Consider the following 24,268-nt stretch of genomic DNA (forward strand, 5'->3'; position numbering starts at 1 on the left):
TTATACAGACATGCTTCTGCCCTTTGGCTCATGAACATACTGCCGTGCCTCCCACAATCTTACCCACATGCTGTTAGTTTCCAAATGAGGTAATGGATGTCACTTCCTAAACCTAGAGACCTTTGGTCTCTGAGTCTTCTTACTTTTGAATACAGCAGGGCCACCCAATGGAGAAATGGATAGGCCCATGGATGCTCTGGCTGGCTAGTCATTAAAGAATGAAAACTGGTTTCTTTTCTATCTCTGAAGGTCAATCAGTTTGAGTTGCTGAAGGGTGGACCCTTCTAATGTGCCCAGAACTGTTGTGGGTTGGGTGTCACTATGCCCTCTGGGGTTGTAATTTAAGGGAAAACTGGTTCCCTGATGTGTGGTATATTTGACTATTCAAGGCTGGCACTCCACTGAATATGGAGCCCTCAGAGATACATGGGGGCTGCCTGTCCCGTGACTGGGGAAACTGGGCAGACACCTGAACACTGGAAAGAGGATACTGAGAAAGTAGAGTCAAGTCCCCAGGATGGACTAGCTGGAGGATAGGTAACACTAACTGAGCAAAGCCCATATTTTGCCAAGTTTTTGGACCATGTAATCCCTGGGTTATTATGTAGCCAAGGAAGGGGAAGTTTCCCCACTTGAGGCCTTATGGAAAAAAAATGCTATTTCCTGCCCACCACAACTGGTTTAACTGTACTTGAAGCAAGTGGACTTTTTTCACTAAATATTTTTTCCTATCTATTTTTCAATCTTACATGTGTACAGGAAATAATATTGCATATAAATAGTTTATTCACAACTCTTTTAAGCACTAAACTACTAGAAAGAAGAATTTATACCTCCTACCCAGTAGTACTGGGCATAAATATCAGATCACAGATATTTGGTAGAGTTTTTTGTTTTCCCCATGGACAATGACAGTTGAGGCCCCAGGAACACAGCCCATGGGGTGTGAGGGGAGCAAGAAGCTGCTGCCAGATGGGTTGTGGGGCTGGGGATCCCCACCAGAATTTGACCCTTAAGCAAGGGCTTAGACTAGACCCTTGCTTAAGGGTAGAGAAAAAGGAAAGTTCAGACAGGTCAGATGGATAGTGTGCTGGGTTTGTGTTCCCACCAGCCTAGAGATGGCCTTACTCTGTAGAGAGACATACACATACACATTTGCCCATGTACCTCCCTTGTTTCCCATGTGGGGAGTGTGGAAACATGTTTTGTCATAGGCTGCCTTTTCGAAGCAGAACCCTGACCTTCAACCTCATTCCTCTATGAGTGCCTTTGACAGCCTCCTGAGGTATGGGCTGGTGGTGTCTCCTCAGCCTCTTGCTAGCATAGACCAGGCTGGGGCCTAGATCTCTGCTCCCATTCTTCTCCATTCTCAGTATACAATGTAAGCAATGAGCTGTTTGAGAATTTAACACATTAATTTGGTAAGTTTGGGTTTTAAAGAGGTGTTTACCAAGACTGGATGATTGAAATTCCAATCAGACAAAATATAAATCAACATATGATACTGTAGTCTCCCCTTATCAGCAAGGGTATGTGTTCCAAGACCCCCAGTGAATAGTGCTGGATTCCAACAAAGATTGTTTTTCTATACATATACACCTGTGATAAAGCTTAATTTATAAATTAGGCAAGGTAAGAGATTGATGATAATAACTAATAATAAAATAGAATAACTGTAACAATACATTGTAATCAAAGTTATTTAAGCTTACAAATTCATCATTTCTGGAATTTTTCCATTTAATATTTTCAGAACATGTTTGATCATGAGTAACTGAAATGTGGGAAAGTAAAACTGCCAGTAAGGTAGGAAGCTGCTGCATATGGCCAAAAAATAAGGAAAAACAACCAAGAGAAGAACCAGCTTTTGTTAAGCATGATAGGTCTGAAAGGAGAAAGCCAATGTAGTAGACTCTACATATGCACCTTAAACAGGACTCTGAGCTTCAAATGAAGCAGTGTGTTAGGGCAACTGCTGCAATTACTCTGATACCAGCAATCTCTGGGGTTGAACTCCATACAGGTCTGAGCTGCTGCTGCATTTAATTGAGAGTAATGCATAAAACTTGTTTTCTTCTCTATGAAGAACGAAACTTGTTTAGAATACCATATCTCAATTAGTCACATGGAAGCATCATTGAAATAGCCAGCTTCCACAGCAGGTGGTTCAAATTACTGTCAACCCCTATGAATTGTTTCATGCTTGTGGATCAGTCATTGCTGTGGAGGTGAGACAGAGCAGGGATGTGGGTGCCAATCACTGAAGTGTTTTTGATGGCTGTGCAGAAGCTGAGATAATAATTTGTCCACAGTCACAATGTGAGTTCCAATACAGTGACTGGGGAGACAGACACTGTTCTAAAAATCAAGCACACCGTTAGTGAGGCTCCCCAGGTCTTATGACTGAGATATGACTGCAAATGTGCCCAATACAAAAAAGTCCCATGAATCATCATCCCTTTCTCAGTGTAGGTGCATCCTGCACCTCTCTCTTGCAGCAGATGGATGAGTATTATTCTGACAAGCAATGGCTTAAAACCAAGAATACACAGAAGCTCCAAGCTGGTCAAAACACCCAACACATTACTTTTTGGATGTTTCCCATTTGCCCTGAAGATCTACACTCTACCCTTCTGCATGCCATTCTCCACCCAGAAGGTGACATGGACCACATCAATGAAATCTCTGCCATCTATCCTACTAGTGAACGGCACTGGTCAGAGCTTGCATGGTGGAAGAAGAATGTGGTTGGAGTCTTATTTCTCCATCATTTTCTCTCTCTCCAAAGCCACAGCTCTCTCCATACAGCTACTCTCACCCCTTGCCTCTCTGATCTGCACAAGGGTGGCAATGGCCTCTCCAGGGCTACTGCCTGGCATGGCACTGTCGATCACTGGTATCCACAAACCCTGCCCATTCCTCAGCAAACAGTCCCTTTACAGAATCCCTTCATCTCATTAGGTATTGTGGGTCATCTTTCTTTCCTACTAGGGTCCTGACTAGTCCACCCACCAATGTATAACCTGTAGATCCTTCATTACTGGATTTTTCTGAAACACTCAAAGGTGCTTAGCAATTTTCATTGGGTTTTGGCCAAGAGATAAAAGAAGCTCCATTCTCTAAGAGTGCATTGTTGGCTGCAGCCCTCAGCAGAACACTCTCTCCTCTAGCCAGCTCTGCTTTCCTGTTTGTCTGGAATGTCACAATGGGGTACATCTTCAAGGGCCAGGGATCTGGAAGTGAGGCCACTCCCCAGCAGACAGAAAGAACTGGCTGAAGGCCAATCAGAATGAGAAGGCTGTGCTTCCCATCTCCAGCAGAAATGGTTCCCACGGATTGAGAACTCACTCTATGTCCACTGCCAGTGCATGCTGGCAGGTAAGGACCTCACCATGAGGTGCGTGGCTTGGGAAGAAGGGCACAGAGTCTTCTATATTATGTTTGTAAAGTTATGAATGTAGTTTTGCTATAATTTGTACTGCAAATGATCAAGAGTGCATAGGTATATAGCTTTGCCTCAAGAAGAACCTTTTTCTGTTGCAGACATTGGGTTTGAACTACTTACTTTTTCCAGAGGGACTTCAAAGAAGAGACATTTGTGTTGATCCCTGAGTGTCTTCCTTGTTGGAATGTTAGGGTGAGGAGGAAATGTTCAGGAGAAGGAGACTGAACTTAGGCTTTGCTTCCTCAACCCAGAGGCCAGAAAGGCTGAGAGGGCAAGGGACTGACAGCTACATGAGGCATGTGCCACTGAGTACTCAGAGAGCTTCACCAGGCCAGCTGTGTTCTCACCTTTGCAGATGGACAGCTGAGGCCCAGAGAGGTTACACAACTTGCTCATGTACATGGGAATAGACAAGAGTCTCCTATTTTTCTTTTAAGCTCAGGATCTTTCTTATCTTTTGTTCATCATCCATGGAGGAGCAAGATGGGTAAAAGAGAGAAGCAAGGCAGAGAAGCATGGAGTTCTCTTGGAGGAGTGGCTGGGATTTAGGAACAAAGGAAACAACTCAGAAAATATCAGCAAAGCATAACCTGCTCATATGCCCTACATCCTGCCAGCCCAGGTGGGATCACATTCAGTCTTTACAGAAGGTTTGGTACCAGCACTGAGAGTCCTGATGGATCACTGCTGGGAACCTCAGAACATGCATCTCCCTCTTGCTCACTGAGTGGGTTAGGCCAGCTCGCTCAGTCACTGAACCTAAGGAAAATGAGCCTGATGGCAGAAGCAACTCACCTGCCTGCTCCAAAGCTACCATCGTTGCCTGCTCTATCAAGTCCCGCTCGATGAAGCTCCTGAAGTCCTCACTGTACACACTCAGATCTGGCAACTGGAATGTGTAGATTGGCATCTCCAGAGGGAACTGTTCATTGTTGCATTCATTTGCTACGTGTGACCGGGCCAAGGAGACAATGGCTGAGCTGGCGTGAGAAATCCCCCGGGAAAGTCGCTTTTCTGCAGGGAAGAAGGAAAGACAGCCAGAGTAAGTCTAAGTGTGGCTCTGTGTACATGCAAATACATGAGAACACACAAAAGTCCTCATGCATGCACACATGACACCCAAACACATGTGTATGCACACACCACACACAAATTTATACATAGGCACACAGATATACACAAGCATATTTCTACCCTGCAGGCCTTTCTGCTGTGCAACTAAAATTTCCACCACCCAGTGTGTCACTTCCTCATGCCTAGCACAGAAGCGCTCAGAGGTGAGCTGCAACTCCACTGCACAAGTGCACATTAAAATTGTCACAGGGCACCAGGCTTGCTTTTGGGTCTGTAGTTACATTTAACTCAATTCATCAGAGCTGTCCTCTCCTAGCATTGAATGGCACAAGGGTGGCTCCTTATTATTATTATTTTTTCCATTTACGTATTTAAAGAAATAAGTGACCTACTCAAGCTTTTTTCCCTGTTTATAAGATTTTTACTAACGTTCCTCTGATAAACACCTCCCACATGAACATCCTTGGGATATAAACATGAATCTTTACCTGTGTTTCTTTTCCACCTGTAAATACTTATGTCACAGCATTATCAGATATGATGGTCTACTCTGGTCTTGTTCTAGTCTAGGCTTTCTAACCAATGAATAGTAATGCAGTGTAGAATCACCTAAAAAGTATGCATCTTTGTTCTCTTAATGCACAAAAGCATTTTTACTTTTTAAAGCCCTGTGTTTGATGGCTACATTTAACTTAAACAGGAATTCTTAAACATATGATGTGGGAAATAATTTTTCTTTGTTACAGTGAGTATTTGTAACTTTTAACAACAGTTCTCTTATTTTCCTCAGGAAAGGAGGATCACCAGTGTTTGGCCTTGATTATTTTATAAACCCTGTGGTGAATTCCTAAGTATATTCCCTTGATTTATAAAGACCCCCATTTTATTTCAGATGAGCCTGCTCACTGGTAAGGATGCCCCCTGGAGGTGCACTGCTAGCGGACATACTATGGACACACAGAAAATCCCAGCCTGCACCTTCCTCCAGAGCAGGAGCTTCCTACATGCTCATTTATAGGATTAGCAGAGAGAAATGACGTTAATAGAATTTGGCTAGAACAGACTAATAGGCAGAGGCTTTTGATCCTGTGTTAGTTTTTAAATTCAAAATTAATTCATATAAGTCTCATGTATTTGCCCACTTAAATGAATGGAAAGTCAAAGACACAGAATATATTTCAGAATAGATGGTTTTGATTTGCCTGCAATTTCATTCTGAGACAACAGGACTAAATTGTTTTAAATTTTGAGAAAAAGCAAAAAGAGATGTAAAATCACAGGCCTTTAAAAAGAAGAAAACTGGAACACTTGGACCTGTCATGTGTTGATGACCATTGTTTCCTCACTTGTTCCAGATCTTTAAGAGCAGGAGCCAAGGAGACCCCAAGTAGATCTGCCTCTTGCATACCATGCTGAGCTCACGTATTTTTCATAGAATTTGTTTTTGAGTCTGAGAAAGAAGAAACTGTCTGGAACTGCCCCATCTTTGGGGTGTAATGGAAATGGACATCAGATGTTAGAGAATCGAGGGGCCATGCACACCCATAATCTGTTGGTCTTGGGTTGGGCATCTTCTCCCCAGTCAGCCCACAAGGCTGCTGCAAAACAGTGGGAATTTTTTAACCAGGGGCAACCATTCTCCTTCTGCATTTAACAATCGGTAACAATTTATCAATTTATAAGATGCAATTAGGATCTTACAAACATTGTGATTAGAGGTAAAAAGTGATTAAGAAAATTTAAACATGAAATATTTGGAATTAGTCTCAAGAAAAAGCATTTTTTAACTAAAACAGATAAATTGAAGATCATATAATTACAAATATATGTTTCTAATTCTGACACCTCTCTGTCCCTATCATCACCTCCACGACTGCACAGTAACCACACATACTCACATACTGACTTTTATTGTTCAGTGCTGGGGATGGAACCCAGTGCCTTCTACGTGCTAGGCAAGTGCACTCAGTCACACTCTCAGCCCTGATTCTTTAAACGTGAACCCAGTGATTCTTCTTTTAGAGGTATAAATGAATAAAACATTTTATAAGAATTACCATGTTCACAGTTGTGCCTCATGAAACAGGAAGATAAAAAATAAAATCACAGTGGGAGCATGTATAGAATTTCCCACCTGCTGATAAAGCCAACTCCAACATTGATGATTTAGGCCAGGGGAGGTACACGACTGTATTTCTGTTTTGTTTTTTTTTTTTTTTTTTTTTTGTGTGTGTGTGTTTCTAAAGCTCAGGCATCTGGGGCCTAGCTGACTGGGGAGAAGATGCCCCACCCAAGGCCAAGCAAGTCTTAGAGGAAGACTCTAAGGAGTGAATGTTTCATATGCAAACCAAGTAATCCAGAGTTTGAACCAGGTCTTCTGTCTGGCTCTGGGGACCCAGGACCCAATATTTCGTTGCTTTAATCACCCTTGGGTCCAGGTACCAGACAATCAAAGACAGGCCCCATGCCTCAGAGCCCACTGAAATGATGGCAACTAGCCAGTCCAAGATCTGCTTGCCTTTCCACAGAACACATAATAAGAGATCTCACCCATGCTCCCCTCCCAACCCTGCTTCCTGACCCACCCTGTGTGCCTCCACATGGAATGCAGTTTCCAGGCAATTGTGAGGAAAACCTTCTTTCCTCCATCCTTTCTGTGTTTGTGTGTCTTACAATACTTGATTAAAATAATCCTGGGTACATTTTAAAGCAGGTGGACAAAACTTTCATTGAGAGACAGATACAAATATTTTAGACTCTGTAGGCCACACAGACTTAGTATTGAATACTCAATAGCATTATAACAGGCATAAACAATACATATGTGAATGGGCATGAGGGTGCTCCAATAAAAAAATTATTTAGAAAACAGGCAGCAGCCAGATTTTGGTTTAGGGCCATCATTCGCTTACCTATGATTTAGACTGTGGAATGCTTTATTTTATTTTTTTTATCACACTTTGATTTCTGAAAGACCTCAACTAGGAGAGACATAAACTTGATTCAGAAACTATTTAATTTGTTTTATTAAAAATTAATATATCTGTCTTGTAGACTTATTTTACTATGATAGATTCTTTTTTTTTCTTGAAAATAATATCTGGTAAAATTTCAACAGAGCAGGTGCCAGTGACACTTATTAGGCCATGATTCTGTCAATTGCTCTAGAAGCCGAGAAGCAGGTCCTTCTAGTATTCTCACAGGAGGATAAGATAATGGCAAGGATGTTTGCTGCCTGCAAACATATGTTTGAGCAGGAACTTCCGTATTGGCACCTGCCTGGAACTATTGCTGCCTGAGAGGGACTAAGAGCTTAACTCTGTGAGTCTGAAGGCATGGACAGTCTGGAGGCCCTCGGGGAGAATGGAAGAACACACCTGTCAAAGTAGTCCCTCCTGAACCAGATCTAATGGCAGAAAGGAAGCAGACCTTGAGAACAATATAACAAGAAGCACAAGACAGTGCACAAGCCTCAGCATTCTTCCCCTAAACCTTCTCCAGGGATGCATAGGAGCAGAGGGGTGGGAATGGGTGAGGCTCCACAGGCTGGGGCTGGGGAGGGCATTCTGGTTGTGCCTTTGGTCTCCCCAGCAGAGCCCTGGCAGGTCACTGCCTCCCCCATTGTCACTGCAGTGTTGATGAAGAGCTGCTCGAGCCAATGCCTGCTGAAGGATACTGCCAGGAAGAGGCACCAAAAACAGTGAGCACACACACCCTGACACACCCTGACAGCCTGGCAGTTACCAGAGAGTAGACAGCCCCTGGAAACAAGCCATTTCTTGAACAGTGATGCTGGGAGGTTCCCTGAGGAGAAAAGCCAACTATGGGGAAGACAGCAAGTGGGGAAAGTTTAGAGCCTGAATTAAAACATTCAAGGCTCAGCAATCCCAAGAGTGGGTATATATCCGAAGGAAAGGAAGTGAGTATGTTAAGACATTGCATTCCCATGAACACTGCAGCATAACAGTCAAGAAATGGAACAACCTAAGTGTCCACCAGTGGATGAATAGATAGAGAAAATCTAGTGCATATATGCAACAGAATACCATACAGCCATAAAAGAATGAAATTCTGTCATTTGTGACAACATGGTTGAACTAGAGATCATTAAGTGAACTAAGTCAGACACAGAAAGGCAAATTCCACAATATCTCACTCAGGTGTAGAAGCAAAAACAACTGATCTTAAAGAAGTAGAGAGTAAAATAGTGGTTATCAGAGGCTAGGGGTTGGGGGCTGAAAGAAAGATAAACTGAGGTTGGTGATTGGCTACAAAATTACAGCAAGATTGGGTAATAAATTCCAGGGTTCCACAGCAAAAAAGGATTACTGTAGTTAATAATAATGTATTGTGTATTTCAAAAATAGCTAGAAGAAAGGATTTTGAATGTTTATAACACAAAGAAATGACAAATGTTTGAGATGATGGAAATGCTAATTACCCTGATTTGATCATAATACATTGTATATGTGTATTGAGATACCCTCCATACCCCATTAATACATATGAATATTATATGTCAATTTAAAATAAAAGAAAAAAATTTAGGCTTTTTCACTTCAGTGCTTTTCTTTCACAGTCTCTTTCAGAGGAAGACTAGTCCAGAGCCCAATGCCTTTGCCTGAAGTATGCTGTGGGCTGATATGGCTGATAACCACAGGCACTAGGAGCTCACAAGGAAATGTGGGAAACATCTGATGAGTGCAAGCATGGTTAAGGGAAGTCCACAAATGGACCAAATTTAAAAATGAACCTCATAAACATGTTCAATGAGATAAAGAGAATATTCGAGTATGAAATGCTACTAATGACAAAGAACTAATTTGTAATGAAAAATGCAAATGTTGACTCAAAGTGGATGCATGTAGAAAATGAATCAGGAGGTTAGGATATCAGGGTCAAGCAAAGCTCTTAGCAGATATGAAATAAGAAGACAATGGAAGAAGGGTTGCAAAGAGTTCAAGGAAAATAATTTGAACTGAGAATTTTTATTCCACTAAACAAAAATGTAAGTCTATCAAGTAAATGTATACAGGCACTTAAGGCCTTAGGAGATTCACTAGGCCAAAACACTCTGGAAGTAGTCTTTGAGGAAATATTCTTTCAGCAACAGAGAAATGAAAATAGACATGTCTCTTGAGGACAAGGATATATTCTGAGGAATGCATCATAGGGTAAATTTTACAGAGTGTGCTTATAAGAGACACAGATGATATAAGACATTCTCTTGATGTGGCCGCCTGCAATCAAGAGACATGGTCAACACTACAAGTGTAAGGCTGTTGCTAGTGTAACCCGGCACACTGTTTCACACTAAACTATATTTTTATAAGTAGAATCACACTCTAAAATAATGACAAAAAGGATACTATAGCAAAAACCAGTAACACACATTAACAGTCACCTGTTATTCTTTATGCTTTTCTTTTGGCAGTGCTGGGGATTGAACATGGGTTTTGCCCATGCTAGGCAAATGCTCTACTGCTGAGCCACATACCTAGCCCATCATATTATCCTTCCTTATCAAGTAACATGTAATTTAATATCAAATATCAATACTTGGTAATGATAATTAATGAATCATACTTTTATATTACTGGCAGTGAAATAGATCTGCTTACACCAGCATCACCACAAACACATGAATGATGTGCTGCACTGTATTATTACATTGGCTGTGACATCAAAGGTGATTGACGAGAAATTCTCAGCTCCATGATAAACTATGGGACCACCATTGTAGGTGTAGATTGTCGTCACCGAAATGTCAGTTTGTGACATGTGACTGCAAATATGAGCAAATGAAGAAGTTAATTACTTCTTTACAAAATATACAAAGGCAACAAAAAGAACCTAAATATGATTAAGGCCAAGTGGAGGTAGAAAGAGGGAAGGTAAGAACACATGGATACACATGTATTTTTCAGGGTAAAATATAGTCGTCAACAAGTTTTTTAAAATCATAAAAAGAAAACCTAAATACAGGTTTTAGTAGATTAGAGGTAATGTTCACCCAAGTAAAAATAGAATGCATACTTTTGAGAAGTAGAAAAAATTAGAAAGAAACAAAAGATAGAAAAGAGAAAAGCACATGAAAAAGCTTGTCAAATAAAACATAAAACGTAAAGAAATACAGATATGAAGAAATTGAAAACTAAATAAACTAATGGTAAACTAAGTGAATTAAATTCCATACTTGAAAGACAAAGACTCTTGAATAATACAAAAAATATGATGATAAATAATCTTCAAGAACTACATTTACTATGAAAAGATAAGAAAAGTTTGAAAATAACTTAGAAAATGACATTCTAGGCAAATATGAACCAACGGAAAGCAAGGGTAATAGTGTAATATCAACAAGAACCGATTAAAGGATAAAATCTTTACATGAGACAAAGTGTCAACTTATATACTGGTAAAATAAGAACGCTAGAGCAAGATGATCTAACACTTATAAAAACATATGCATCTATCCATATAACCTCAAGAGAAATACAGAAAAAAAGGATAAGATTAAGGGAGAAAAAAGATAATGCATATTATAATTTCTAACTCAATTGTGGTTTTTTTTTAGACAACAGGGTAAGCAGACAAAAGAACAATCTAAGATAGCTTAGATAATGAAGCTGAACTACAGAAATGAAGACAACATTTACAATAATTTTGGAGGGTCTCCCTTAACATGAGAGGACAAAACTGAACCAATTAGGTAAATATTAAAGAAGAATTCAAAATAATTTTAGATGATATGATTTTTATATATCTAGAAAACCCAATTCATCCCCTGGAACTCGCTGTTAATATTAAGAGAATTTACATAGGTGACTGAATAAAAGATAAGTAAAAAATGAGTTGCTTTTTCTATACCTAGTCTTAACAGTAAATGAGTACATGAAGAAGTATAATAATGTTCTGGAATGGGAGAAAAATATCACAAATGCCAATTATTCTTAATCCATTTTGTCCCATTGTCTCAGGTGCAATATATCTATTAAAATCTAAATATATATGATATATAATCACTCAAAAGAATAAAATTATATATTATTTATGATATAATAATATTAACTAATATAATACTGAAGGTAAGCTCTAGCTTATTATTTGTAAGTTATTTTAATGCACCTGTATCATTTTGTTACAATGTTAGTAGAATTAAAAGCTTGGGACTTAAGGGTTAAAATAAAATAAAATTTTATTTTAAAAACCAAACTGCTTAACAAACAAATTCAATTTCAATCACACTTGCAAATTCAAGGTTTATTTGGCAGAAAACACATGCAAAATAGTGAAAAATTTTGAAAAATCAATAAATGGGTTTGCTTTAGCATAGAGTGATACTATATAAAACTATAAGTTAGAGGTAACAAGCTGGGCAAGACACATGGGTGAACAGGACAGAGTCCTGGAACAGATTCTGGTATATTTGGTAATTTAATATATGGAATAGTTGTCATTTCAGTTCAGTGGATAAAGGATGCTTTGTTCAATAAAGATGCTTGAATAATTCAATCTCATTCCAGAAGAAATCAGAACAAAATCCTCTGCTATTATTTACAGAAATTTCAAACTGATGAAAAGACCTGAAGAATGAAATTTGAAAACAAACATTATTGGACAACGTTGTGGTGACTTTATATTCCAGGAGACTTTCTAAAGCAAGAGAGGAGCTCTCTATCCATGAATATATAATAATGTAAACATTCTGAATGCCAAAGAGTTCTGTAAACAAAGTCATAAGGCAAGTGATCCTGTGGGACACACACAAATAAATACATATGTGTTGCAGGCTTCATTGAAGAGAAAGCTACAAGTTGATAAGGAAAAGCAAACCAATCAAAGGAAAAATGGACTAGATATGCAAACAGGTAGGATGCATAATGGAAAACCAAACTGCCTAACAGACAAATTTTGAGATTAAGCTTAAAATAAGACACCACTTTTCACCCTTGAGAACAGAAACACAGGTAAAACCATAGCAATAACTTCCAGTGCTGGCTAGCATGAGGGAGATACTCAAATTCACACACAGCAAGCCTAAATGTTTTTAGAAAGAAATCCTAATATTATTAAGCTAAAAACATACATATGTTTGTATGCCTGCCCACACTGGAATGCTAACCTACAGATAGAAAAACATCAGCATGGACTGAGGAGATAGCTCGGTTGGTAGAGTGCTTGCCTAGCACACAGGCCCTGGGTTCAATCCCCAGCACCACCACCACCACAAAAAAAAAAAAAAAAAAGCTTACCAGCATATAAGATTTACAGGTATAAAGCTAGTTATTTACACATTGCTTATAGAGGTGAAAATGGATGACAACAACAACAAAAAACCCAAATGAAAACCTGGATAACCATTTTATAGGTCTAAAAATTATACTACAGACTAAAATTTAGCTATTAAAAGAATATGTTCACGATTTATTGCTCAGGAAATAATCACTTCGCAGTATACAATATGCATTTTACTCTGATGTGTTTGCCTTTTGAACATACCTAGCAGACCTGGACGATCAGTAGTTATTACTCTGGTAAGATTTGGGAATTAGGAGAAGAAAAAGTTTCCTTTTATATTGCCATATTCTTCCTTTGTTACAATAAGCATATCTTACTGTTGTAATGAAAAAAAAAGAATAATAGAGAAGTTGAAGCACAGGGAATAAGGAACATGATGTTGAACAGAGTTGAAGACCAAGCTGCTTGGGATATAATTGAAAGAACTACAGATGTTTGGTCTGGAAAAATCAGGACTCTAGGAGGAATGCTAGTCTTCAATCTCTTAAAAGACTTGTTTTTCAAAGGAAAGGAATTGGATTCACATTCCTGCTTTTGGAGGCAGAGGTAACAGCTGTGGATGTATGCTGTGAAGACATTTCAGCCTACCGTGAGGAAGGATGTACTGAGGGTCCAATTTATTTGCAGCAGGGAACTGATGATCTGGCTATTCTTTGGAACCCCAATCTACCTGCAAACCATGGTGCACCACTCCAGGCAGCTGTACCTTGGGCAATGTCGTCCTGCCTCTGCAGGCAGGGCCGCTCCACCTTGTGCCCAGGCTGGGGCAGCTCCCGCTCAGGCTGCTTGGGGCACCTCCCTTCATTGAACACATGTGGCAGGTTGGCTGTGTGCACCTGTCGGAGTTGCTCATAGTCGCTTAGAGCAGCTGTCAGGTCCCAGTTTTTGCCTATGGATTAGAATGACAAGAATTATTATTAAGCCTATTAATGCATGAATAATGATATCATTGAAGAAAAGAACCATGGCAAGAAAGGGTGCCCATTAGTGCATTAACTAATGACCTTCTCACCAGCAGTTCTCATTTTTCAAGGGGGTAATTGTCTTCTGCAGTCTTTGAAAGTAGAATTTTTTACCCACAAATGATGACCTGAAATATGTGAATTTCTAGTCTCTAGTCTCATCTCCCCCCACCCCCCACACACATTATGTGCCTAATTACCCTATCCTATCCCCCTTTGAAAATGGCAAGGAAGAACATCAAAGTGGCATGGCGTTGATTTGAGACACTTACAATGGAATCTGGAGGACTTGTTAAGCCACATACTAGGCACATACCCACACAGATAGATGCTGACCTTGGGGGCTGTGCTGGACCAGGACTCTGGAAGGAAGTTCACTAGCCTTTGTAATAGTTGTGAACTCTCCACCACCCTGTCAGAGGCTGAGATCCTGCCCTATCCTTCTCTTAAAAACTCTTTTCACACCAGTCATGATTCCTGACAAAGTGAGGGAATTAATGCCCCATTTTGCATTCTAAGTTATAAAAGGAGCTCCAATATTCTAAAACCTTGGAGCATATTTTGAAGGCTACAAATTTGGTGTCTCTCATTGCAACCCTAATAAACCCCAAATAAATGTAATTTTTCTTATTCTTAATTAACTACCTTGATTTTCTCTTAGTTGGGAGGAATAAAGCATAAAGTAAAAAAGAAAATAAAAGAAACAGAATCCCAAAGTTTCTTTGTTTTTTTCTATTATTATTATTATTATTAATTTTAACCTTAACATGGGAAAAGCAGCAGCTTGGGAGATATTCCTATCTTAACAGCCTTAGTCACAGGCTGTGTGTGGGGAGAGATGTCCAGTTTAGTGCATAGGCTCACAAATCACAGTCCCTGCCCACCAGGTGCTGCATTGACACTTCACAGTGTCTATAAAAATGGTAAAAGGTGGAAAGTAGAATCATTTGCAGTTGTCTCAGCTGTAATACATGGGAATACAAAGACAACGTTTAAAGTTGACATAGCAAATATACATGAAAGCGTGTTTAATGGTACAAAGCCAACAGTAAAATGGAGAAAAGATATTTACTGATTTAAGAAGGGATTGTAGGAGAGAGAGAGTGAGGAGGGTATAGAAAGAAGACACAAACCCATTTCATTGAAGAATATCATAGAGAATGAATTAATATGTCTAAAAAAAGGAAATAGTATATTATGTAGACTTTTAGAAAGTAAACATTATTAATAAACAATTTTTCTAAATAGCAGAAAAATATTTTTACATAAAAAGCTAAGAGAACATGAAAGACATTTGAAATATTTTTATGGGTGCATTATAATTACAAACAATAGCGGGATTTGTTGCTACCTATTTGTACATGCACACAATATAACAATATAATTTGGTTAATTTCCTTCCCTAATATCTCCCTTTCCTATTCTTACTCCTCTCTTCTGGTCCCCTTCTTCTATTCTATCATTCTCCCTTCTATTTTCAAGAGATCCTTCCCCTACCACCTTTTTTTTTGGAAATATTTACATATAGAAATAGAGAATATAATACAACTAGACAAAAAGCAATAAATTAAAGTAGGCTTAACATAACTATTCAAAGAAAAAGATGTTCACATAATCTCAGGAAGGAAAGACTAGCTTTTGCTACATATAAGAGACACATCTAGAGCAAAGTGACTTAGAAAGGTGGCATCCAAAAGTGATGCTCATTGGTTTATCAGATCTGCCAGACAGAGACAAAAACACCACCGGAGAGAGCATCCTCTTGTACCAACATTGGAGGATTCAGTTCCCAAAGCATTAATTAAAATGGAGAAAGCAATTTTATAAGGCTTAAGGTTCAATTTACAATAAAGATGTGTTAGTCATGTCTTTTATTTTCTGAACTTTATAATGCTTTTACATCTTGGAGTCTTGTTGACAGGGAGAATGTCCCCTCCAGGGTCAGTTAATTCCTAAAGACAGAAAGAGACTCCTCTGCAGGCCTGTGAACTTTTTATAGACAACAATCAATCCAAAGCCCACAATCCCTAATTGGGCTCCTTTATTGGTCTGTTCCATTCTTGTCCAATATTCCCTGGCTCTAATCACCCAAGGGCCAGGTACCAACAACCTGAACAGTTCTACCCTTGGAGCCTGCTGAAATTATTAGACTAGCTGATTCTAAACCTGCGTATCCTGCCTTGCCCATTCCTCCCCACAGAAACCATTAAAATGGCTTTGTCTATGTTTTACCCTTACTCCCTCTTCCTCCTGACAGACCCTGGTGCTTCCCTGTGTGGCCCTGCATGATATGCTGTGCCTCCTGCTTCTAGGGAAAACTTCCTTTATGATACTTACTTCAGTATCTACATATCTAATTAAAACAAATTTCAGGTATATATGCAAACAGAAGACATGTGAGGTATAGATATCTGCTTACTATATTAAGAAGTAAAAATTACCAGAAGACTCTGAGATAAACACACTGACATATACCTGTTACAGAGAGAATGTCATAGATAGCAGGACAGATTTTTTTTTTTTTTCAGTGCTGGGTATGGAACCCAGGGCCTTGCACACATGAGGCAAGTGGTCTACCACTGAGTTACACCCCCAGGGTGCAGGATAGATTCCAATGCAGTCACAATCAACCTCCAAAACCTGGGGGCAAAATGACAAAGGATTCATCTTTTCTTGTGCTACCCATTTACCATGCACTGGCCTAGCTCTGTGCCACCTTCTCACTTCAGGATTCAGGGTGATAGGGTGACCATTCTTCATTATGGCCTATCTTTTTGGAAGAGGGACAAAAAGCCAGAGAACATATCTTACCAATAGGAACACTCTTGTCCAGAAGTGACATCACTTCTCTAATAATCCATGACTAGAACTCATCACAGGGTCCTATCTAACCCTGGGGGCCAGGAAGGATGTCCTTCCATGTGCCCATAAGGGGTAGTCAGAGAGTAGGACAGTCTATGAACAGTACTGATGATAAATACATTGGATATAAAATTAATATATTTGAATAAAAAGGCCTTAATATATCAACATAATTGAAGAGAATAGTTCGTTCATAGTGGCAAAGATAAAACATTGAAGAATAAATTTAAATGTATAAAACACATATGGGGACACTTATAATACTTCTGAAAGGCAGAAAAGTAAAACTGCATGTGCTGTGTCCTTAGTTTTTTTTTGGGGGGGGTGGGGTGGGGGGGTTGTACTAGGATTTATTGAATAATGAATTCCAGGTCTGCCAGGTTTCCTTACTTGCACTGCTGCTTTGGTTCACCCTTATCCTTAGTAACATCCTAACAGGCGAAGACTTTGCTGCTAAATCCCCAACCTGCCCATCCCTGGACCTAGACTTCCCTCTACCTCATTTCCAAATAAGCATTCAGTCACATGAAGCCACAGGAAGCCCTTAGGGCAAAAGCAGCTGTGCTTGCAGTCACCTTTCAGGTGAGGGCCAGGAGACACTGTCACTTCTACCATCTCCCTTAGTAGAAACAGAGGAGGATGAGACATAGGCAAAGTCATTTGGGGCTTTTATGTAAATCTTAAATCCTGAATTAAGAGTGCTCACTGTCTCTGAGAACCAAAACAAACCTACCTGCCCACTCAGGTTCCCAACATGAAGATACCTTTCTCTCTGCACTTCCCAGATGCTTCTAATAGGAATGTCCTGGAGGAGGCAGTGCCACTGCATGGGTGGCTCCTGGACAGTATGCAGCATAATGGAGGCCATGGTCTCCTCCTCTGCTTGGCTAGACATCCTCATTGCCTTGGCTGAAATGTGACCTTTGCCTCCTTGGAACCCTGGAACCCCCGTCAAGGAGGTTAAGGAGCAGGCCACAGTGGGAGAAAGGCTAGTGTGGAGAGTGTCCAGTGTGACCCTGGGAAGGCCCGGGAAGGTGGAATCAGGCAGAAGGCGGACAAACAAGCAGCCCAGGTACTTCTGGGGGATAGGCAGGACCTGTGCCAGCGTCTCACCCCTCTGGGATAAAGGGACGAATCAGTTCTGGATCCAACAGCGACTCCTCAAGAGGCCGGTCCACATGGAAGTCATGGACATGAGGAGGTCCCGGGTGGGCCTTAGGAGCAGGCCCCCCTGGGCACTGGGGAATTGGCAGCTCAAATGGGTGGACAGGAAGGGGAGCTGTGAAGAAGTATTGATGCAGGAGAGCCTGGGAGGCTGCAATGTGCTGGAAAGGAGGGTAGAGGAGGAACTGACCCAGCAGGTCCAAGGCCTGAGGAGAGGCGTCTGACAGGACCTCCTCCAGGGGCACTGGCGCCTGTTCCTTAAAGGAGATCTTGTTGTAGTCTGGCAGCTCTGTGATCTCTGGCCAGACTTGAGGGCTAGGGGTGCCCAAGATGCGAAGCACACAGCAAAGCTGTTCAATGTCGATCTCTCCAGGGAAAAGAGGGGACCCATTCAATAGCTCCCCCATGATGCAGCCCACAGCCCATAGGTCAACGCCCTGGTCATATTGGTGGGCACCATACAGGAGCTCAGGGGCTTGGTACCACCTGGTAGCCACCTGGTGTGTGTAGAGGCAGCTGCCATCAGGAGAAAAGACCCAGGCCAGACCAAAGTCTGCTATCTTGAACTGGCCTGAAGCATTGATGAGCAGATTGGCAGTTTTCAGATCCTGATGCACAATGTTGTTGGCATGGCAGAAGGCCACACCCTTGAGCAGCATTTGCAGGTAGCTCTTGACCTGTGCTGGAGCCTGCGGCCTCTGGGCATGCACACCACCTCTTCCAGGTCTGACAGCATGAACTCAAAGGCCAGCACGAAGCCTGCACCATGCGGGAACACGGCCTTCAGCTGCACCACATACTGATTATCCTCAATTTCCTGCAAAGCCTTGATCTCCCGCAGGGCCTGGTTGGGGATGTCATCCTCTAGCTGCCGCAGGGCCACCTTCTTGAGGGCAACGATCTTGCCAGTCTCTATGTGCTTGGCCTTGAAGATGACGCCGTGGGTGCCCTCCCCGATGCGGCCCAGGATGTAGTACTGGTCCATCAGCCCTTAGTTTTTAAGCCTCAATATCATAACCTCTTCTTGAGCTAACATATATTTAATATGATTCCAACATAAATAGTATTTTTCTTTAGAATCAGACATGCTGATTTTAATGTTCATTTGGAAAAATAAGTGAAAATAACCAGGTAATGTTTGAAAAAGAAGTGCAAAGAGAGGAGATGGACGCTCCCAGACATTGAAGCTCACTCTGCCGCCTCAGTACCTGGTCTATCCCTCAGGATCGGACATAAGGGAGCTACTGAAGAGCCCCAGAGACTCAATTACATGCAAAATGTCAAAAGACAAACGCTGATGGGGACAAATATTTGTAACTCATATCACATACAAGAGGCTTATTTCTGAAGTAGGTCAGTTCCCAGAAAAATCTATGGAGGAAATTCACAGACAGGAAGCTCGTGGGAGGTGAAGTTGGCAATGGCTGCTAACCCACAGGGACATGCAGAGCCTCTGCCAAGTTTATGGGCAGTGCAGAGCGGGGATGGCTCCTCACCTGGGTCCACACAGAGACATGAGTTTCCAGCATTTACACCAGATGAGAAACAGTATCTGAGATGGGTATAATCCCAGGGAGAACCTTGGGCCAGGTGACTTCTTTGGGGGAAAATGCTGATGAGGGACTGAACTGTGAGCCATCAGCAACACCTCTCCCAACTCAGGCTGGGAGGCCTGGGTTCCTCAATGAGGGATCTGAGCTCTGGAGAAAACTTTACAATCCCTGCTTTTGTGAGTGTGTATGTGTGTGTTTTGTCCAGAAACAAACAAATAAAAATTAACAAAATCTTTGATTTTGAAATAATTTGAATGAATTAGCTATCTAAAATCAATAGTTAAAAAAAGTTTTAAAACTTAAGAATAAGGTTAAGATCCTAAGTATATTAGGCATAATAGAATGGGAACTTTTTCATAATATTGAGTTGGACACATTGCCAGAGCAAAGAGAGGAGATGGACGCTCCCAGACACTGAAGCTCACTCTGCCGCCTCAATACCTGATCTATGTACAAAAACTTCATCTGTATATTTTTTTCAGGCAACAATTTTGGATTCTATATCTGTTAAATACAGACAAAGAGTTCATGGGAAAATAACAAATGGCCCCTAAACACAGAAAAGATGCTTATAATTTCATCCACTAAAAGATATGCAAATTACAAATACATGGAAAAACCATTTTACAGATATCTAAATGGCAAAAAGCAATAGTTGGCAACCCACCTGGTTACCAGTCTGGATAAACAGGCTTGCGCATCCACTTGCTGGTGGCAGTGCACATTATAAATCCTTAGTATTCATCAAAGATACAGATGCTTTTATCCATGGCCCAGAAATTCCATTTCTTGGAATTTATCCTACAGAAATACCTGTATATATGTATACATGAAAATGAAGTATGTGCAATGTCACTGTAGCATTGTTTATAATGGCAAATAATGGAAATAAGCCAAGTGCCTATCTACAGAAAGAATATTTAAGTACACTGGAGTATGTGCTTCCTGACACAGTGTTATGCTAGTGTATGAAAGAATGAGGAAGCTGCATGGAAGGATAGTTAGCCTACATTAAGGAGTAAAAATATTTATAATCTTACCTTGGAGTAAAGACAGAAATATGTACATATTCATCTTATACACACATACACACACAACACATAAATATACATGTGCATGCATATGTATATGTGTATATATATATTTGTTAATATCTGTATTTGTAAATGTATATACACACATGTATAGATACTTATATTTGCACATGCAAATGCTGGAAGAGTAAATAAGAAAGCAACACAGGTGGTGACCCAGGGGTCAGAGAACAGTGGGCACACAGGACAAAAAGAGGGCAGTATTTTCAATGTCTTCTTTTGATTTTGAAACAATTTAAATGAATTAGCTATCTAAAACCAATAGTAAAAAAAAAGTTTTAAAACTTAAAAATGAGGAAGGTTTAAAATTCCAAGTATATTAGGTATAATAGAATGGGAACTTTTTCATAATATTGAGTTGGTCACATTGCCAGAAATAAAACAAAAAAACAAACAAAAAAAAAACCTTCATCCATATATTTTTTTCAGCAACAATTTTGGATTCTATAGCTGTTAAATACAGACAGAAATACAAAGAACCAGTTGAAATAATTGATCTCTAAATCAGCTGATATTGATAATGTTAGTACTAATTAGCTTATTTTTATAGAAATATGGAAAAAGAAATTATCCCAAAGTTTGCCCAAACTAATCTTCCAGTAGGTCCTAGGCTACTGCATGCTTGTGTATTCTGAACTGAAATGAGGTTACTGATGTTTTGTTTAAGAATTTTTAATAGAGAACACTTAAAAATTATTGGTGTCATTCTGTATTCCATGGCCAAATCTAGTGGTTAGTGTATGCAGTATATGTGGAAGGACAAGAGATTCGTGTTTGCTCTTTGACCCTCTATAATATAGATTTTGTGCACATCACTCTACTGACCAGTTATTTTCAAGACTTCTATATAGTAAATCCAAGGTCTTGGCTGCCATTCAATATAGCTAACTTCTACTACCTTTTTGATTCACTCTCTTCTTACTTATTCCAAGACAGCACCCTCTCCTAATCATCCTCTTATGTCAAAAGTCTGCTCTAGTACTTTCTATTTAATAGTGTCTCCTCCTCCTTCACCTCTGGATGTTGTCATTCCTTAGAGCTCAGGTCTGGACCAGATTCTATTGGGAAGCATTTGAAAGCATTTTTTTTAAATGTCTGACTTAAAAGCATGCATATTGAGGAGAACAGGTGACTTGTGCTGTTCGTCCCCATGGTTACTACCTTGAAAGTTGACATGGTACCTGGAGCTGTGGCAACCATCTTGTAAACATGAAGTAACAAGCATGGTCTGCTAGGCCACTAGCCAAGAACAGTTTGAATGAAAACAAATAAAAAACCTGAATAAGAGTCTGGATGAATTCCTGGCAGTAGTCACCTCTTCTTTTATTGTCAGAAAAGAAATATGTATGTATGTATGTATGTATATGCACGTGCGTGCACACACACATGCACACATTCAGATAATTAAAAATCTACCTGATCATTTAAAAAAAAACCTAATGTACATATGTAATAGATTTGGGGAGATTTCAGGGAAGGACTGCTGAGTAAGAAGGGTAGTATGCTGCAAAATATGCTCAGTGCAATCCAGTCTAGCAAATCAAAGTGAACCCAGTCCTGTTTGACCCATGCTATGTCCTACCATGGTCAATTTTGTACAATTGAAGCATTTATCTAACCCCATCCCCTATCTCTACTTGCTGGCAGCTGACTCTTCCCAGAATCCTCTGCCCCTCAATTTATTTCCAGTGACACCCTCCAGCAAGGGATACTAGTGCAAGATCTGGAATGTGGAAGAGGACAGACTGCTTTTCTATGGAAGCAGTTGCAAGCACATACCTGGGCAAAGAGCAGATATGAGATTTGATGTAGGTTCCAGCAAACTCCTGTGAAACATCTGCTTTGGGAATCTAAGCCACTGAGACAGTGGTGGTAGAGGTGTCCCTTGGGACTCCCAAGGATTCCTTAATTACCAGTGAATGCCAGTGAACTTTCTGTTGGTAGCAAGTCTTTTCCATATTCCTGTATTTGCCCTGGTTGTGAAAACCTCAAGTTCCCCTTTCTCCTTGGAAGACCTAGAGCAGCTTCTATTTCCTTGAACAAATGCTGATGGATATAGAACATGGTTCTGTAAATGGTTTCAGAAACACAGAGATGAGATGAGATCCCTGATGATGGAAAGAATGGCATAGGACTTGCCCTTCTGGAAAGGAAAAAGGGTGAGATGGGCTTTTATCTGAGCTCCAGACTTGGCTGTGGAGCCAGAGTTTCCTTGACCTCCCTTAAGGAACCGCTTAGCTCTTCCAGCTATGGTGGCATTGATTCCAAAAGCTGACATTTTTGATATTGCAAGTTGCAGAATCATACAAGTTGAACTCAAAGCCTGTCTAGATCTCCTGTGAACACAGTAGGACCGTGATCAAGACAGCTGGATGGGATCCCAAGAATGTTTAGGTTGGTTCTGAGCAACCTGAAGACCTCAAATCCTTATCATCCTGAGTCCCTCTGGATGAGCAGAAGAGTCCCTCATCACTTGCTAAGACTAGCGTCTCCTTGTCTGCTCCTTGTCTGAAGGCCTGGTGAGGACCACATCCGAGCAGATGTATGATGGGAAGATAATCAAGTCACCTTAAAACCTAGTGTATATATATATTTTGGTTACCAGATCCATAACTAGGAAGACAGGAAATATCAGACACATTGAAAGAATACCAAATTTTTTTTTCCAGTAAAAATATGAAAAATGTATAGGAGTAGATTTACAAATGTTAAACCAGGACTTTTCATGCATAGCACCAGCAGAAACTAAAGCTGAGCCCTTTAGATATAAAGTTCTGGGTGCTGGCAGGGGGTGGGGGGGTGGCAGACGCAGTGGATGAAAATGTTACACACTTGTCACCAGATTCTTCAAAGGGCAGAGTTCCAGATCATGAGAGTTTATTTATTTCTTGCTTAGTTACTTATCTAGGGTATACATGAATCCCTTGTGCCCCTTTCCCGTCTTTGCCATAGGACATAAGGTAGACAAGCAGGGATGGAGTTGTTAATTTACAGCTCTTTAAGTCACAGTTTACCAGAGTTGGGCTATGATCAAGCCAGGTGAGGAAGGAACAAAACTCAAAAAGGATTTAGTGACTTTTGGGACTCTGTATCTTCCCTTTTTAGTGAAAAGTGGGTGCATCTATGGGGGTTAGTGAGATATGAGGTCATTGCTCTTGCTTGCTAGTGTAAATATGGGTCCAAGGATATGGATGGATGAGAACATGACAAAAAGTGTGGGTAGCGCTAGAGAGCCTCTTACCAACTGGACCACTGTCCTTCCTGTGTCCTCCCCTTACCCCATTCTCCTCTGTGTAATTCAGGAAAAGCCTGGAATGGCACTTCCCAGATTGATTTCCTGATAAGTTCCAGTTTTTAAATGAAAAGTGCTTGTGCACTATTTGGAAGAGAGCAAGAGAAGCCACCATACTCGGAGGTTAGCAGGGAGAAGCAACAGCTCCTAGATGAACTTCAGGGGATCCTGTTCTCGGTAACTGAGATGGTGACAGTGGCTTTGATTGTGAGTCACAGTTGATTCCAGTAGAGTGCCTGCAAATTACCTGCCTTGCAGCTTTGGTTCAGTAGAAGGCCAGCAGTGGCAGCATGGCCTCTCTGGATTCCCCAAGGTTGAGTACAACTTGTCAGTCAGCTGCCTCTATTCCAGGCTTGCCTGACCTTCACTCCTCCAGACCTCCCAGTGGTGCTACAAGCTCCTGACTAAATGGAAACCCTTCTCATTTGCAAACCTAAAGTATTTTGGGTTCTTAACAGGACCCTGGCTATGATCATATATGAATCTACATGTATACAGTTGTCTCTCCCCCAGTATCCATG

The 24,268-nt window shown here is 40.6% G+C and overlaps 2 protein-coding genes across 2 annotated transcripts in view; both read right to left on the reverse strand.

The window, feature by feature from the left end:
• Otud7a (OTU deubiquitinase 7A) overlaps positions 1 to 24,268 on the reverse strand; it is a 332,254-nt gene that overhangs the window by 77,845 nt on the left and 230,141 nt on the right. The window contains 2 exon segments of the mRNA XM_048790148.1: positions 4,241 to 4,459; positions 13,527 to 13,709. Of these exon segments, the coding sequence (XP_048646105.1) occupies positions 4,241 to 4,459; positions 13,527 to 13,709 (402 nt within the window).
• Positions 17,441 to 19,443, reverse strand: LOC107148488 (cyclin-dependent kinase 20-like). The gene is given in 2 exon segments (XM_048790399.1): positions 17,441 to 18,517; positions 18,520 to 19,443. Coding segments are annotated over 2 exon segments (1,038 nt in total). The 5' UTR covers positions 18,794 to 19,443; the 3' UTR covers positions 17,441 to 17,753.

The sequence above is a fragment of the Marmota marmota genome, unplaced genomic scaffold (assembly GCF_001458135.2).
Source record: "Marmota marmota marmota unplaced genomic scaffold, marMar, whole genome shotgun sequence".
Classification (NCBI taxonomy): Eukaryota; Metazoa; Chordata; class Mammalia; order Rodentia; family Sciuridae; genus Marmota; species Marmota marmota.